The sequence below is a fragment of the Phascolarctos cinereus genome, unplaced genomic scaffold, assembly GCF_003287225.1.
Source record: "Phascolarctos cinereus isolate Bilbo 61053 unplaced genomic scaffold, phaCin_HiC Scaffold_2;HRSCAF=192, whole genome shotgun sequence".
NCBI classification, from domain to species: Eukaryota; Metazoa; Chordata; class Mammalia; order Diprotodontia; family Phascolarctidae; genus Phascolarctos; species Phascolarctos cinereus.
Genome location: NW_027555625.1, coordinates 284,062,919 through 284,080,837, shown reverse-complemented (window position 1 = coordinate 284,080,837; position 17,919 = coordinate 284,062,919). Strand labels below are relative to the sequence as shown.

The 17,919-nt window shown below is 40.4% G+C and overlaps 1 protein-coding gene across 1 annotated transcript in view; it reads right to left on the bottom strand.

Moving 5' to 3' along the window:
- The window catches only part of ABCC12 (ATP binding cassette subfamily C member 12), a 70,121-nt gene that overhangs the window by 35,802 nt on the left and 16,400 nt on the right, over positions 1–17,919 (bottom strand). The window contains 13 exon segments of the mRNA XM_020984941.2: positions 362–451; positions 2,520–2,591; positions 2,679–2,709; positions 2,711–2,764; positions 2,870–2,941; positions 2,943–3,005; positions 9,112–9,184; positions 10,000–10,033; positions 10,036–10,129; positions 12,713–12,784; positions 15,300–15,397; positions 15,400–15,574; positions 17,310–17,417. Of these exon segments, the coding sequence (XP_020840600.2) occupies positions 362–451; positions 2,520–2,591; positions 2,679–2,709; positions 2,711–2,764; positions 2,870–2,941; positions 2,943–3,005; positions 9,112–9,184; positions 10,000–10,033; positions 10,036–10,129; positions 12,713–12,784; positions 15,300–15,397; positions 15,400–15,574; positions 17,310–17,417 (1,036 nt within the window).

The window sequence follows — 17,919 nt, the reverse complement described above, 5'->3', positions numbered from 1 at the left end:
AGAGATTCCACGTCTCCAAGCTTGACACATTCCTTTGTGTTGGGGATTTTGTTGTGAAAGCAGGTACTATTTTTAATTGACTGGAATCATATTAGGAGATCAGAGCACTACATTTCAGGAGATGAAGCTGGCCGGCTCCTGGTTCCCACTTGTTTTCCCCTAAAATAAGGGCTAGCAGCCTTACTGGAGATAAAGAATGATTCCACTGAAGTCTTGAATTCATCAGATTTTAGGAAAGGCATTGATTAACAGCCTTAGTAAAAAAAAAAGTAATTATTGTTAAAGAGACCATAAAATGTGTACTGAACAGTTTTGCAAAGAATAAAGCATAAATTAAACCCAAAGACATTTTATACCAGACCTCCAGCAGCCTTAATATACGTATGATATGTTCTCCAGGTCACTGATCCTTCCCAGGATATTTCAGTCTGAATGAGTTGGTGTGTAGGAACTGCTAAGAAAAGCACAAAGGGCAGTCCTCAGTGGCTGCACATAAGATCGCCACATGCAAACTGACTTCTAGTTGTGCACAACAAGTAGTTGTAGAGAATCTCAGCCCCTGACACATTGTCACCCTAAGTCCTGTTCAGTTTCTTTGCATCTAGAAAATGGCTCCTCTGTATCCATAAACATAAGGTTAAACAAAATAGAGATACTGCCTGCAAGGGAGTGCTGGCAGCCCTGTCTGAATGTACCTTTTTCTAATGTTACCCTTTTCCTACTCCTACTTCTCAACAGAGCAAAATGAAAAGGTCAACACCCAAGCAAAGTTAGAAATCAAATTCCTTCCTTTAAGCAAAAGGCATAGAGTCAGGATGATGAGTGCACTATAGATATAGAGGCTCTGCCCTGGTAAGAACAACTTTCACAGCTCAAGAGCAACTCACTGAATAGAAAGCCCATTATACACTGGCTGAGAACCTTTTTATTCCTTCAAACTTTCTTAGCAGGGCTCAAGAACATTATGCCTCCCTCTGGGACAGCAAAATGAAAGAGAATTCTCATAGGTCTCAAGATTCATACGTGCAGGTCCTAATGACTGCCCTCTCAGAGTGCTAAAAAATTGACCAAATTCTTTCATGAGTTAATCAGCACTACCTAGAGCATCCCTAATGTTCTTTTCTCTTTAACTGCATTCTACAAAATGCTTTCACACCAAAGATAGCAGGTTTCAGTTTCTAGAATCAGCTTATACATTCCCTTCCTTTTCCTTCCCATTAGTTTTCAGTAAAATGAACTGTTGATGGTCACATAAATTTTAGGTTAATAGAATACCTGCTAAAAAAACAAGATAACTCTAGGGATGAGTAAAGACATTTGTCCTTGAGAGTTGGGGTGAGATGGTGCAGTGTGGAGGTACCTAATTCACTTTCTGCCAACTTCATTGAATCTTTCATTACAGGCCCTCTTTGGGGCCATCTACCCCATCGTTCCCAGTAGCAGGTAGCAAGAGACAAATGGTTCCTGCTCCAAGGCCCAGGAACATTCAAAGGCAACAGCAATTTCCCCTTCCTCAGCCTTGTTACAAATTTTCCACTTAGAAGGCATTGTTTTTCAGTGAAAGGTTTTTCTGAGACATAAAACCTCAACTTTGAAAAATTATCCTTCATTTCATCCCTTTTTGAGGATTTGTTTAAGTTAGGTATAAACAGCTCCCAAATCCCCCAAAGGAACAACATGGTGTAGGGGCAAAAACACTGAATTTAGAGTCTGAAAGAGTTAGAAAGTTCCTACTCCCTAATTAGTGTGACCTTGAACAAGTCATCTAATCATGCTGAGCCTTACTTTCCTCTCTGTAAAGGGAGGCAGCTAAATGAGATGACCTCTAGCCTTTTGTGATCCTCTGATTTGGGCTCATGTCCCTTCCCCATTGGCACCTTCGCCACATTGCCTCAGCATTTTGTATACATTTTGGCTTGTGGTAGATGAACTTCGCCTTTTTTCCTCATTGTTTCATGTGTCTGCAGAATTGAGACTTACAACTCAAGGGTTAGATACCTGGGGCTCAGCATCTGATTGTATGTAATAGGACTTGAAGTCAGAGAGATCAGTTTGAGTCTGGGCTTTGCCACTTACTAGCTGTGTAACTACGGCGAAATCATGAAACCTCTCCTGGCTACATAGACCTTGTCAGTAAAGTAGGGATGACAAGAAGTCTTGCACCAAGTCACTGGGCTATCGTCAAGAAAAGCACTTCCAAAGTGGTATAAAAGTGTGAGCTATTATTATGAGCTACTACAGATGATACTTACAAATAATGAGTGCACAGATGAATGAATGATGCAGTGTGAATACTGTTTTTGGAATCAGAAAAACCTAGGTTTGAGTCCTACCTCACAAAATGGGTGATGTGAAATGTCACCTAACCTCCCTTAACCTTTTTTCCACGTTTGCAAAATAGGAATAATGTCTGTAGAACTTGCCTTATAGGGCTTTTGTCAAGAACGATATTGTACGTAGATTACTTTGTAAACCTAAATACTCTCTATAAATGTCTATTACAATGTATGAAACCATACCTCTTGTGTCTAGAGTATCTAGATCTGTCTCAGGTTCTTTTCCTTCATCTTTTTCATCATGTGAAACCAAAGCTAGGATTAGAAATAAAGACAGTTGTGGAGCCATTCACTAGCCATAAGCAATAAATAAGAGAGTTGAGACCCTAATTCTGATTGTACCAGCATTTTCCTCTCCTTTGGCACTTGATCCCCTGGTTCTCCTTTTGGGCTTCCATCATTGCTTCATCGTAAATGTTTTCAGGATGCTGGGAACAAAATAAAATTCCACCTGAAAAGGAAAACCTAAAATTTGCCAAAGAAAGAAACTCCTAAGTAGCTCCTCACAAATATCTTTTTGGAAAGATTGCAACCTTGAATTGCAATCCCCGAAGGTTGTGAATCATCTTTGCATATTGCCCCCGTTTCAGCATGAATTCCTTGTTAAGTTCCTTTTTCACAAATCTTCCCATCTTCTAATAAAATGACTTCATCACAAAATTCTAAAAACTGCAGAAATGTAAAAGCAATCTACAGTATGACACATTGGAAAGACAGGAGGTATAACCATTCATTCAAAGAAAACAACAGGGTTAAATGGTCTCTTCCATAGGCCAAGTATCTTCCACAGTCCGCCTTAGCTTGGGACATGAAAATGCCATGAGTACAAAAATGTTCACGTGACCTCATTGAGAGGCAGCATGGCATAGTAGAGAAAGACCAGGATTTGGAATCAGTGTGTAGCCATAGGCAAATCACTTAACCTTTCTGAAATTCAGTTTTCTCTTCTGTAAAATGGGAGATGATAATACCTATAGTCATTTGCTTCTCACAGGGTTATCAAAAGGTTCAGATAAGCTACTATAGGTAGAGCACTTTGCAAAATTTAAGAGCTCATGTGTCAGTGATCATTATTCATAATTATAACCTCAAACAATGTAACCACCCCAATAGGGAAAAAGAAGGATGATTTATTAACTATCTACTGTATGCTAGGTACTGTGCTAAGCACTTCACAAATATCTCATGTTGACTTGGAAAATTACATTAATAAACTCTACAAAGTATTGTGGTAATATGATGTAGTAGAATGAGAACTGGATTTAGAGTCATTGGATTCTAATTCCAGCTCTCCTACTTGCTATCTGAGTGACTTTGGGTAAACCATTTGAGCTCTCTGAGCTTTTTTTCTTCCTCTGTGGAACAAGAGAATTAGACCAGATCTCTAAGTTTCCTTCCATCTCTAAATTCCATCAAATATGCAACAAAGACACCAAACATTTATTTCCTCTACTTTCTTTATGTTAATTATAATTATCCAAGCCCCCTTATTCCTAGCACCTTCCCTCTGTTAATTATTTTTTATTAATCTTGTATATAGCTTGCTTTATTATAAATGTGTTTGTGTATTATCTCACCCATTAGATTGTAAGCTTCTTGGGGGCAGCAGCTGTCTTTTGCTTCTTTTTGCATCCCCAGTGTTTATTACAGTGCCTGTCACATTGTAGGTAATTAATGTTTATTGATTAATTGTCTGTAGCAATATCATCATCATCATCATCATTCATTATTATCACTCATCCCCACAACTGACTGTCACATTCCCTGTTGTCAATAGGGCCTCTACAGTTCTTACAAGTTAAATACATGTGCAGATTGAAATATGAAATTAGAATATTACAGTAACATCGACATAAGCACTTTACCCACAGACACATTTCCATTATCACCCCTTGTCCCAAAGAACTAGACTTGATTCTCAAATAAGACTGAGCTTTGCTCATAAGGTTAAATCTGTCCTTACAGTGGGTGACACATAATCCATCTGAGAAAAGGGGTTTCTTCCTTTAAAACCTCGTTTTTAAAGTACAATAGCATCTGTGCTAATGAAGAACTAGCAAGCGTTCATCAGAGACCTTCCTCAAACTTCACAAGCCTCCTGGTTGAGGTTAGAATCTGCACATTCTCCTTTGAGATGCCTGAAAGGAATGTTACTTCTTATCTGACCACAGCTTGGGGAGGTAGGACTACTGAACTCCAAATAAAAGTAGTCTTGAAACCTTGCACTTCAATTGGCCAAGTCTTTATGGTGCTTGTGGTGGTCACTGAACAAGCACGGGGAGAAAAGACAGCGGTTTTCCCGGGGAGAACACAAAATGCCCAGACCTTCTTGACAGTTCAGTGGAGAGAATGCCTTAACCTCTCAAGGTCTAGATGAGACCAGCCCTAACAAGTCTTCTTTGTGAAAATACTACCACCTAACCATTGCATAGTACGCTTTTGTTTATTGTATTGTTTCACGATAATAAAATGAGATAGGGTGGGTATTTTTTCCTACAACATATGTATAAATAATTTTGTTGTTTAGTTGTTGTTCAGTTGTGTTCGACTTTTCGTGACCCTATTTGGGATTTCCTTGGCGAAGATTTTGGAATGGTTTGCCATTTCCTTCTCCAGCGCATTTTACAGATGAGAAAACTGAGGCAATCAGGGTTAAGTGACTTGCTTAACAGCTCACACAGCTAGTAGTAAGTGTCTGAGGCCAGATTTGAACTCAAAAAGATGAGTTTTCCTGACTCCAGGCCCTGCTGCACTCTATCCACTGTGTCACCTAGCTGCCATATATAAGGAGACTGAGCCTCAAAGGAGAAAAACAAGTTATCCAAGATCTCACAGACTTGGTGACAGTGCAAGGGCAGAAGTTCGAGTCTGGCTGTGAAGCCAAACTGCTTAAGATGCTTCGGTGGCTCTTTTATTGAGGCTCTAGAATACAGTCTTCTGTTTGGCATTTACAGCCCTATCCAACCTATCTTTCTAGACTGACTTCGGAGTATTCTTCCTAACACACTGCTTACTGTTCCCTGCATTCAACATTCCATCTCCTTTCTGCTTGCTTTGGACAGGCTGACCTGGGTAACCTGTGTTTTTTCCCTCTTCCCTTCTGACTCTTGGAATCTCTAAATCCCTTCAGTGCTTAAACCCAAGCCCCACTTCCATAAGCCCCCTTTCCTGATTCTTCCCCTTTCCCTGTTCAAAATATTAGTCCTGCTCCCCCTTATTCTGAACTTACTTTATTTGAATTTTGTGCATACTTACTTACCTGTGTACATCGTATACCTCTTGTTTCCCCCAATAGACCATAAGCTTCAAGGCATGAACTGTTTTTTTTTTTTAATCTTTGTATCCCCAGCACCTAACATTGTGGCTGGCACTTCTTAGGTACATAGTAAGTGTTTATTGAGGTTAAAAAGTTGAATTGAATTGACTAAAATATGTCTACTGACTCTCGACCTTTCTACTATACCCAAACATGCCTCAGCTCCAAGGGATGATTAAAGAAGCTCTTCTGACTGCAATGCTCAATTTCAGCCAGTCCAGTGATACTCTGTGTGGTTTTAAGCAACATGGTTTGGTGGAAACCAATCCAAACCAAATAAATCCAAGTAGGATTTGGAGGCAGAGGCTTTGGGTTCAAGATCTCGCTGTGGTATGTATCACTATCTGTGTTACCTTGGCCAAGTCTCTTCCTCTCTATGCCTCAGACTCTTCATATATAAAATGAAGAGATTGTACTAAATAATCTCAGAGGGCCTTTCTAGGGTCCTAGTTGTCCTTATAGAGGACGTGTTAGTGTATTCTGTTTCTTATGATATTTGGGGCCAAGGAGGCCTCAATTCCTTGGAGAAAATTTTCTGTACATTTCCCAGAAGGTTGAGCGTTAGTCCTTTGGGGAAGCTCTGTATTAGCACACTCAATGGGTCTCACACAAAAACCTCTTGTGGGTGGCAGAAGGATAGACAGCAGAGACATGGAAGCAAAAGAAAAAGGATTCGAGATCATAGAACTATGGGACCTTAGAGATCATCTGGTCCAAATCAGATCCATTTTATGGATGAGGAAACTGAGGCCCAAAGAGATTAAATTGTTTTTCTGTGTTCACATAGGTCATAAGTGACAAGGCCAGGATTATAATTCTACCTCCTCTGATTCCAAAGCCAACTCTCTTTCCATTGAACTACATTGCCTCTCAGGGCAAAGCCTTAGCAATAGAAGGTAAACTCCTTGAGGGGTTGTGCTTTTGTCTTTGTGCCTCAACCCTTCATATTACAGAGAAGGAAACTGGAGAAGTTAAGTGACTTGACTGACATGGGATGGAGCAGAAAGAATATGACAAGCCACTGGGATTCCAGTCTCTCCTGTCACTTACTAGCTATATGACTTTGTGCTAGTCACAACTTCTTTGGACCTTGGTTGTCTCTGCTCTAAAATGAAGGGTTGTGCCTCTTTGGCATCATACCTGATAGATGATAGGCCTTTAAATTTAGTGATGTGGAGAAAAAGCAAGCATGGTGAATCTGATCATGGCATCTTGAATTTTACATCTTGTCTGGACCATCATCATATTTTCAAGCTGTGTGGTAAGAGGCTTCAGTGTTTGTCCATCGCCCAGGACTCAGTGCTATTTAACTTGTTTCTCTGAGACTGAGGAACAGGCTCACTGACAGAGTGGCTTTGGACTTTTTTTTTTGAGGCAATCAGGGTTAAGTGACTTGCCCAAGGTCATACAGCTAGTATTAATGTGTCTGAGGCTGGATTTGAACTCGGGTCCTCCTGACTCTGGGGCCAGTGCTCTATACACTGTACCATCTAGCTGCCCTGTAGTTGGACTTCAGGCTGCAGGATTGCTAGCATGAATCTGATATGTGCTCCCCTCCTGTTATGTTGCAAATACAGAAGGATCAAATGTCAGCTTGCAGAGTGCCCTTCTGGAGAGGTGGGAGGGTAGAACCATGTAAGGATGAGTGCAGGGATCATTTACTAATTGATTCAATTCCTTGTTGTTTACCTTCCTATCTATTTTAATTAAATACCTTTAGTTTTTGAATTCATGCATCATTTGGTATGGCCTGGTATAGAGATATACATTGGTAAGGGCTTGCATCATGGCTTTGAGTGGGTTTGCTAATAGAGGTGTGCTACATTTTATTTTGCAAACTTATTTTGCAATTCCCACATCAGATTTCTTCGGCTGGTTGGCCACAGTCATTGCACCTGTTTCCACTTATTAAAAAAAGCCATCAACCAGCTCACAAGCATAAAGGCAGAAGATTCTTTCTGTCCTGCCCTACCCTCTTTGCCTGTCTCCTTGGGACTGAGCTACTAGGAAATGGAAATCATTCTCCCAGTGCCACCTGGCGGCTGGTTGCATTTTCTTAAAGGCAAGGAGTAAAATATGTGGGGAGAATGGGGAGGGGAGGTCCACATTTTTTTTAGAGATGGGAGAAGATATTTTAGAGTTCCTGCATTTCAAGTTCCTCACTTTTATAGAGGAAAAGACATAGGTTCAGAGAGGTTGTCCAAAGTCACATGGCAACTTAGAGGCAGAGCCATCATCAAGTAAATATGGCAGCCATGCACACAAAGAATAAATTTGCACAGGAGATTTAAATACAGAACTCACTTTGGATAGTGGACTTGTAATCCTCCTCCAGGTTGTTCTACCATCTACATGTCCCCAGGTTTTGTATAACCTCAGTTCATGGCATGACGGAGTGGCAAGAGTGCAAGACTTGAACTCAGGAGGCCTAAGTGGGTCGTGAGCATCTCACTTAATTTCTCTGAGCTTCAGTTGCTTTATCAGTGAAACAGGTATAATTATCCTTATGCTACCTGCCTCACAAGGTGGTTGTGAGGAAGATGCTTTGTAAACGTCAAAGTATTATTTCCCATGGGAGTTATTATTCTGAATAACCTATTTTCTCACTTTACAAATGCAGAGTGGTGCTAAGTCAGAAAGTGACCACTGGTACTGTGGCCACATAGAACACCTCGATTCCATTTTCTGCATGGAAGGAATAACCAGTCGGTAGAAAAGCTATTTTGATTTTTCAGTCTGGTACTTTAGATTTATAGTGAAACAGAGTTGCTTATCTATCACAGAACTTTTTTGACACACACGCACCCCACCCCCAGCCTGCTCCCCTCCTCCAGCTTGATGGTGGCAGAGGAACAACCATCTTTTCTTCCTGCCACTCCACATAGATCAGAATAGCATGAATGCTAAAATGGAAGGGACTGAAACCAGGTTCTGATTATGTTTTTGTGGGAAACTCAAGGTGAACAGTACACTAAGAGCATTTGACCAGAGAACTGTTCATGGCAAGAGGATGTTCTCCCCTTCCCTGAGCAGCAATAATACTTGAATGTTTTTGGTAGAACACAGATTATGACAGCAGACCCACCAAGGCAGGTGAGGCACCTCTGAAAACATTTTTCGTAAGAGACTGCTGACTTCACCTTGACTGACCATGGTGGCCAAAGACCACACCTTTTGACATCCGAAGAAGTCTGGCCCGACTCAGTACCTTGCTCTTGGCCCTTGGTGTTTGGTTTGATCAGATCAATAAGAGGGAAAGTCCTGGGGAGATGAGATGAGAAGAGGCACAAACTTGTACATGAGGATTCTGAGGAGGACCATGGCTTTAGACTTACCAGGGGTCTTGTCACTCCTCAAGGATCCTTCAACTAGAATAGCTCCCCACTAAGTCTAAAGGATCTTGGGGAAGAGGCCTGCATTTGTGGTTGCTGTTCTGTGTGAGGGCATGGCAATGCTCACCTCAGTCCAGTCTCCATGAGGAAGATTTGTTAAGTCCTGTTGCAAGCCATAGACCTTGACTGAGTGCTGGTACCTCAAGGGACAAAATAAAAAAGTAGGCCTTTTAAGAAAGACCTCTCAGCTGTGTGTTGTGAAAGAGCTTAGGATCTGCCTTTGAAACCCTTAGTTTGTTTTATTAAATTGATGCTGTTCTTCAGGCTGGTTTATGGAGTGAGGTTAGGTACATAAGCCTTGTTCTAACCATCACCTCACCCCCATAAATCCCTGTGTGTCTCTCAAGGGTGGAAGCTGAAACTTTCAGTGGCTGTAGGGCTTAATCTGGTTTACAAGTGTACATTTCCCTTGTCCCTACCACCACCACCTCCACCTTCATTCCACTGCATTTTCTAATGAAATTGATGCCTTCTTTCCTGGATAGGTTTCAGCTTAATAGTATGCTCTTAAAACTGGAAACTTTGTTTCTATTCCATTAAATCACTTCCTGGAAAGGAATAGCAACACATGCTGATGGCAGTGGCATCAATTAATGCCAGGCCTGATTAAGCATATACCTGCCACCTCTGATTTCAAGGGAGGTTTAGGTTACTCAGCCTAAAGCAAAATTAGTGGTTTCATTTTTCTGCAGTCAGTAAACATATGTGATGTTGTGCTAAGTCCTTAGCATATGCTACTTGACAGTAGAAATAAGAGTTCTGATTCAAATCAGCTTCTCATTGTGTGAAACATGGGACTCTGAAGCAGTTTCTTCCAGCTTCCTAGGGTGGTTAGAAGAAACACAGTATCTGTTTTGCCATTATAAATGCTGCAATGGGACACTTAGGAAAAAACTCGCTTTGCTATCATTCAGAATGGCATTATGTGTCTAAACCCATTTACTGAGTAATACACTTTTATCTTTGACTGTCAAACTTTTCTCCAAATATATGTTTTCTCTCATGTTTCCATGAAAGATCTGTGCTGGCTGTGACACATAAGCCACTGTTCCATTTACCGCCACAGACCCATCCCATAATTGCATCTAAAACAAGAACATCACATAACATTCAGATATCCAAACCACTGAAAAGTCATATTCTGGATATTCTTGTATCCTCTTTGTGTTAGTAGCATTCCATCGTCATTACACGAACACTACTACGGTAGTGGAAAGTAGACAATTTCTTTTCCACACCATAAAGCTACTGTTGTGCCTAGACGCTAATAATAATAGCTGACATTCATATGCACCTCACATACATACATACATACATATATGTGTACATATATGCACACACACATTCTGAATACTATTGCATCCTCTGTGTCAGTAGCATTCCATAGTCGTTACATGAACACTGCTGAGGTAGTTGAGGGTAAGACGTAGTTTCTTTGCTACCATAAAGCTGGCTATGATTCCTAACCTGTAATAATAATAGCTGACATTCATATGGCACTTTACAGTCATATATGTGTATTGTACATATATGTACATTTATACATACATGTCATTAAATCATCACGACCCAATTAGGTCATTGTGGCGGCTATTATTCCGTCTTGTAGATGAGGAAACTAAGTCGCAGAAAGATGAGATGACTGACCCCAAGGTTACACAGCTAGTAAGGAAGAGAGCTAGGATTCAAACCCAGTTCCTCTGACTCCCATCCTATAGTCTTTCTACTACACTACAGTTTTTGTTCATTATAGTCGTAATTTAGATACTCTATCATGTTTTAAACATGGGTCGTAGAGCTAGAATGGAATTCAAGTGGTCATTAGGCCAGGCTCCTGCCTTCAAGTAGATACAGTGGCATGGTCCCTATTTTAGAGCAGAGACAACCAAGGTCCAAAGAAGTTGTGAGTAGCCCAAAGTCATATAGCTAGTAAGTGATGGGAGGAGAGACTAGAATCCCAGGGGCTTGTAATGTTCTTTGCACTCCATTCCATGTCAGTCAAGTCACTTAACTTCTCCAGTTTCCTTCTCTGTAAAATGAAGGGTTGAACTCTGAATATCAGTGATTAATGATCACACCCATTCCAGCTATAAATCCTATGATCCTAATCAGATTAATCCAATAAAAGCATTAAGTACCTGTTCTCTCTCTCTCTCAATCCTCAACTTGACATCAGCCTCCAGTGGCACTGTCAATCATTCTCTTCTTAATACTTGCTTCTCTTCAGACTCCATTGTCTACTGGTTCACCTCCTACCTGTCTGACCACTATTTCTCAGGTTCTTTTGCTTGATCTTCAGCCGGGTCTAGACTGCTAACTGTGGGCAATCCCACAGAGCTCTGTTCCAGGCCTTTTTTTCTTCTTCCTTTGTGCTATTTCACTCAGTGATCTCAAGTCCCATAGATTCAATAATCAGCTCTATGATGATGATTCTCAAATCTATTTATCCAGCCCTAATCTCTTTGCTGACCTCTAGTCTCAGACCTCCAATTGTGTAGTAGACATCTTAAACTAGATTTCCTGTAGACATCTTAAACTCGTGTCGAAACATAATTTATCTTTCCTTCCTAAACCCTCTTAATTTCTAAATCCCTCTTAATTCTAGTGTCTTCTCTCTGTTGATTATTTCCTATTTATCCTGATTGTAGCTTATCTGTACATAGTTGTTTGCACGTTATCTTCTCCTTACATTAGATTGTGAGCTCCTGGAGAGCAGGAATTATCCTCTGCCTTTCTTTATATATCTAGCACTTAGTATAGTGCCTGGCACATATTGTTATTCAGTTGTTTCAGTTGTATCCAACTTTTTGTGACCCCATTCAGGATTTTATTGGCAAAGATACTGAAGTGGTTTGCCATTTCCTTCTCCAGGTCAATTTACAGATGAAGAAACTGAGGTAAACAGAGTTAAGTGACTTGCCCACGGTCACACAGTTAGTAAGCTTCTAAGGCTGGATTTGAATTCATGAAGATGCGTCTTCCTGATTCCAGGCCTGGTACTTGATATCTGTTGTGCTATCTAGCTACCCTTGAATGGCACATAGTAGGTACTTAATAAATACTAATTGACTGATTGACTTTATCTAAGGTATTGTGCTAGTCACTGAGGGATATGAAAATCAAGGAGCTCATGTTCTACTGTGAAGAAACATAGTACACATATAAGGATGAGCTAATCCAATGCAGTTTGAAGAGGGAGAGGGCACTGACAATGGGAGCAACCAAGAGAGGTTTCACAGAGCAGAAGGATCCTGTTCAAAGACGCAAAGGGAGTTAGGGATTCTAAGATCCCATGAACATCCTCAAGGAGTGCAAAGGTTTTAATGAACCATCTCTTATTTGTAGTTGCATGTTAAAGGAGGAAGTCACTGTCTTAGCCTTGCCTCTTGAACAACAAGTATGTGTGACACCATGTCCCAATCAGATAAAGGAAAGTAAAGCAGTTAAGCATGAGAAATCACCAGTGAGAAATCATTTTTAATACTTACTCTCATTGCATAGAGCAAGAAAGGAAGTATTTCCACAGGAGGACTCTGCCACAGGTCTGGACTTGCCAAGCAAAATATGTCCTATTCGTAGCAAGAAATAGACCATCTAGGGGTTATTCTAATGCAGTACTTTAGGTAAATGATATTTTTTTAAAAGTAATTCTTTGGCCTTTTTCTTACCTGTCCCAGGATGGCTGATATGAAGGAGCTCTTTCCACTTCCAACATTGCCACAAATTCCTGAGACCTTTCCCTGCCAAAACAACAGAGTTTAGACACAGTGGTGCTGCCAGGACCCCTTACAACCCAGTCACGGTGCCTTTGCTCTAAGCTGCAAAGAAGAGAGGATGGGAAATGTTACCCAGAGAAAGCCTGTCATCAGCCTCAAAGGTTGAAACCCTAATATGTATAGGGATGCAGAAATGTGAGTCTTAATTAAATCCTTTTCACTGTGCAGCATAGCGGAGCAGCCCAGAGGACTTCTTGTAATAATGTAGGAGCGTTGGCGTGAAGCACTACGATTGTGGTGGGCCTAGAGACACAACCCCGCTTTGCTGCAAAAAAGGGAAAGATAATGAAAATGAAGAGGCTATGCAATGAAGAGGGAAAAAAGGAAGCATATTAGTGCGTGGCAAGATGATTATTTTTTAGAGGCTGTTTTTATAAGTTATCGCCCATATTACAACTGTAGTAACTCAGTCTGAAATTATCAAACAGCCTTCTGTTCCTTATGAACTAAATTTACAGGTTCCTTCAAAACAGAAGCGATCTAAAAAGTTGAGCTTTTGGCTTTATAGCTAATTAGATAATCAGTGACAAAGGGAGATGAATTGGCCATGTTTATCATTGGCACATTAAAGGATAGTATTGAAAATGAGAGTGATTTTGCTTTCCAGACATTTAGGTCATCTAAAGAAAAAGACACAATTCAGATTAGACAGAAAGATATGGGGCATGCACAGGCTCAGTTACAAAGATATTATTTATTCATCAAACTAAAGAAATTAAATGATCAAATTAATATGTAATTAACATCTAAACTTAACTCAAAAAAAGTAAACTTTGCAAATGGTTTCTTTTAATCACATCCTTATCCTTACTCTGAAATACAAAATAATCTTCTTTAGCCTCATATTCTTGCCTTAAAAATGTATCTTTTGAACTATATCCTGCTCCTTTATCCCTATACTTTATCCATGAAGAGGGTGGTAGAATTTAAGGACTGATGATCGGAAGCATCTTTTTTAAAATAATATTTGAAAAAATTATCTTTTTAAAATCTTAACTTTTGTGTCTCCCTTAATCATACCAACCAGAGCAAGAGGACCTCAGAGTGTGGTTTGAGTCACAAAACAAAGTGGTCAGAGAAGTCAAAGGAGTAAAAATGTCATTAACTGATTGTTTTCCCCGACCCTGGAGTACCCAGGCAGGAGTGAGGCCTGCAAGAGACAAGAAGAAGGGAGACAGAAAGCCTACCCAACGGGAACTGGGTTCCACCAAGCACAAGCACTACCTGTGCACACAAGGTGTCTGTACCAAAACAACCCTCGTGTTTGAGGGTTAAAGAGAAGCCACAGACTCCAGGGCAACCAAGTCACTGGACTAGCTGCTTTTTTCCTCCCTCATCAGAGCCTCATGGGACTGGCAGAATGGAAATGAGTAGGAAGTAGAACAAGGAAGTAGCAATGGCAACTGCAGTAACTGGGGTTCCCAGAGATTAGAAAAGTTACCTCCATCCAACTTTGGGCTCTGGATCCTGGTATATATACCCCATCTGGTATAACCCATATACAGGCCTATATAGGGAGATGATTTTTTTTGTCAGTATTTGATCTATACCTTACCTGCATAATATACCCTTGATCAACTGATACAGCAAATGATAACTTTTTTTAAAAGAGCAATAGGAAAAAAGTGTAGAGAGAAAAACACAATTTTGTTTTCAAAAAAATTCAGATGTGTTAGTGTTGACCTCTAAGGCAAATCTGAAGAATGTATGGGAGCAAAGGTACAGTATGATGAAGGGGATTATAGAAACAACAAAGCTTCACACAGCAACATTCAACTTTTGAGAATGGTACGCACACTGAGCAGACTTTCTCTTGACTTACTCTAAGAACATACGCTTTCTTATACTCCTAGTTGAGCTTCACGTTGCATAATCAATAAGAAACATCCTTCCTTTTTGAGCTTACCTATCTTGGAAAAAGTTGAGTTGAAATGATGGGAAGATTAATATGCTTTACAAAGAATGTTGCCTCTCTGCCCACCCCACCCCACCCCACCCCACACTTCTGCAACTGAAGATGTAGCTTATTTTGATTTAGCAATTCTGAAGGGAAGAGTAGTTGCTGGACACTGATTCTACTATATCAGCATGCTTCATTTTTCAAAGAATTAAGAAAACTGAAACATTTGTGTCTCTCCAATCCTGGCTGCATACAAGCATGTATGTGCCCCCCTCTCCCTCTCCCTCTCCCTCTCTCTCTCCCTCTCCCTCCACAGATGTATTTGTGCATTGATCAAAGTCATCTGCCATCTTCCAGTAGGGGTAAGCATATCCTTCTAATTTGTACATGTATAAATTAAAGTAAGCAGGCCAGGTTCTTTTTAGAGAACTGAGAGAAAAATGTAGCCCCTTTTCTTAAAAATCCTACAACTTCTAGGTCTCATTTCTGCATATAAGTCCTTGAGAAGTTCGTGTGAAGATGGACATTGGGATCTCAAGGGAAAGGCTTGGGAGAGGTACCCTGGGATTGAAAATCTACCTTTTTCACAGTCAAACATTTTTCGCAGAACTGGGCTTATTGTCTCTTTTTTTCCTCATCTGGTCCAACAAGCCCCTCAAATTTCAGACTCAAGCTCTGGAAGTCTCCAGGCCTGGTTTTGAGTCAAAGATCTTCTTACTGTCTTCTTTCCCTGGGATAATTATCCTGTTAGGTTCCTGTTCTCAAGACAAATTAGCATTTTTTGGTACCAAGACAGTATCTGCATCTTCTGGTTGGGTGAAATAAGGCGGGGTGCTTTCGTTTACAAGAATCTTCTATAATTAAAGAGACAAATTTAATTTTTAAGACACTGTCTACCTGAAAGAAACATCACAGCATTTTCCATGACTCCATGCAGTCTAGGCAACTTCAAGCTATTCAGAAGGTATGACAGCATTATGGCAAATTAGTTTGTTAGCTTTACCTATTCAGTGAATCTTTCCATTTAGTTTTTTAGCATATGACATGTCACATATAGTGGAGGCTGCTGTAAGTTACATTCCCATACACGTGCATGAGGCCAAGACTACCCTTCAAATGGTAGACTGCTCAATGGTTAGATTGCTATTTTAATCAAATCAGGGCATTCCACCCAGCTATTTCCCAAAAGTGTACTGTTGTTCACTAGGGCTAGAGTGGGAGGAAGGGGAAGTAAAATTAGAGAGCATGAATAGTTTAGTGGAAATCCATCTCTCTTACTGGAAACTTTATAAAGAGCCTACTGTATGCAGGACACTGCTAAGCACTGGGGCAGGTATTAAGTTTGGCTAAGACATGGTCCCTGCCCTCATGGAGTTTACAGTCAAGTAAGGGGACAAAACAAAACCACAAAAACTGTAACACACAGTAAGTAATACATAAGTGCACGACAAAAGTACAAAACAAAATGGTATGTTAGATGAAAGGGGAAATGTTATCACTTTGTAGGGTAATAGTTTTTCTTCATGAAAGAGGAAGCATTTTAGCTAGCCTTTAAAAGATAAGTAGGAATTTGATAGTGTCTTTCACATAGTAGGCAGTTAATAAATATTCATTGAAATCAAACATGGGAAGAGAAGGAAGGAGGATTCTACATTTAGGTGACAGTATAAGAAAAGACATAGGGGCAAAAGAGAGCTGAACTTCTTCAAGCAGCAAAGAGTAAGCCATTGGTGAATGATAAAGGATAAGACTAGAAAGGTAGGGTGGCATCAGATTGGATAGAGCCTTGAATGCTAAGCTAAGAGAAGCCATTTGAGATTTTAGAGCAGAGTAGTGAAACCGCCAGATGTATTCATAAGAAAGATCTTGGAATCATAGATTTAGAGCTAAAGGGACACTAGAGGTCGTTGAGTCTAACCCTCCATTTTACAAATGAAGGACTTGAAGTCCAGACAGTATGTTACTTACCGAGTCACAGAGGTATTAAATGACATGTCTCTATGCAGACGATCCCAGATGTATAAATTCAGCCTTGTGTTTCTCCTAAACTACAATCCTGCATCACCAACTGTTTTTTGGATATCTCAGATGTCTGTCTCCTCAGCATTTAGCACAGTTCCTGGCATCTAGTAAGTGCTTAATAAATGATCATTGACTGGGTTACTAAATGACAAAGCCAGAATTTGAACTTATGTCCTCTGATAATAAACCCACACCGCTTTCCATCTTACCACTGTACCTCTGGCAGTGGTGGGAAGGATAGACTGGAGAGAAGAGAAAGGAGAAAAAAAAAAGCTTGAGGAACATGTCGTTCTGATGATGGTTTAGGGGAATTGTCTCTATGTACAAAGGACGTTTTTATCTTTTACGAGAGATCACAGCTCAGGTAAAACTAATGCTATACCTTTACCCATATATATTCATCTAATTCTAGAGTGAGACCTTTCCACCATGACCACCCACCTGAAGACCCAATCCATCCACTGAATCTCTGCTATTTTCCCCAGACTAAAAGAGAGTGTTTTCTGGGCCTAGAAACCTACCCATAAATGGAAACTCCCCTCCCTACTCACCCAAAGACAGTTATACCTTCAATCTCATTAGAGAAACATTAGCTTCTGCCACCGCTTTGACTGAGAAAGGCAAGATTGCAGTTGAAAACCTCATTACATTAAACATGGAAATCACACTAAATGCCTGCAGGACAAAAGAAAAGTATGAGGTTTGGGATGGGCCATTATGTTATGTCTGAAGCCATTCATTCATGGGGGTTACAACTTATTGAGATGAGAAACACTGAATCTGAGTTTGAGGCCTCTGGGAAAACCTTTCCCCCTTTCCCACTCCCCTTTGGCTTAGAGACAAGGTGTTGGCAAGTTTGAATTTGGTATCTAAGTAACAAGCATATTTAATAATTCTTATTCCTACGACGTTTTAAGGTCAACCAAGTGATTTCCTCACCACAAGCCTATGAGTTGAGGACATTCTGCCAACTAAAAGGAAGTGCATTTATTAGGAAAGGCAAGACCAGAGAAGGATGACCGGGCCTCAGAACAGACTGAACTTGTAAGTAGAGTATGCTCCCATCTGATCTTATAGGATCAGAGATCTAGAGCTAGAAGGCCATCAAGTCCAACCCTCTAATTTTACATATGGGGAAACTGAGGCCCAGTCAGAGAGATGAAGTGATTAGCCCAAG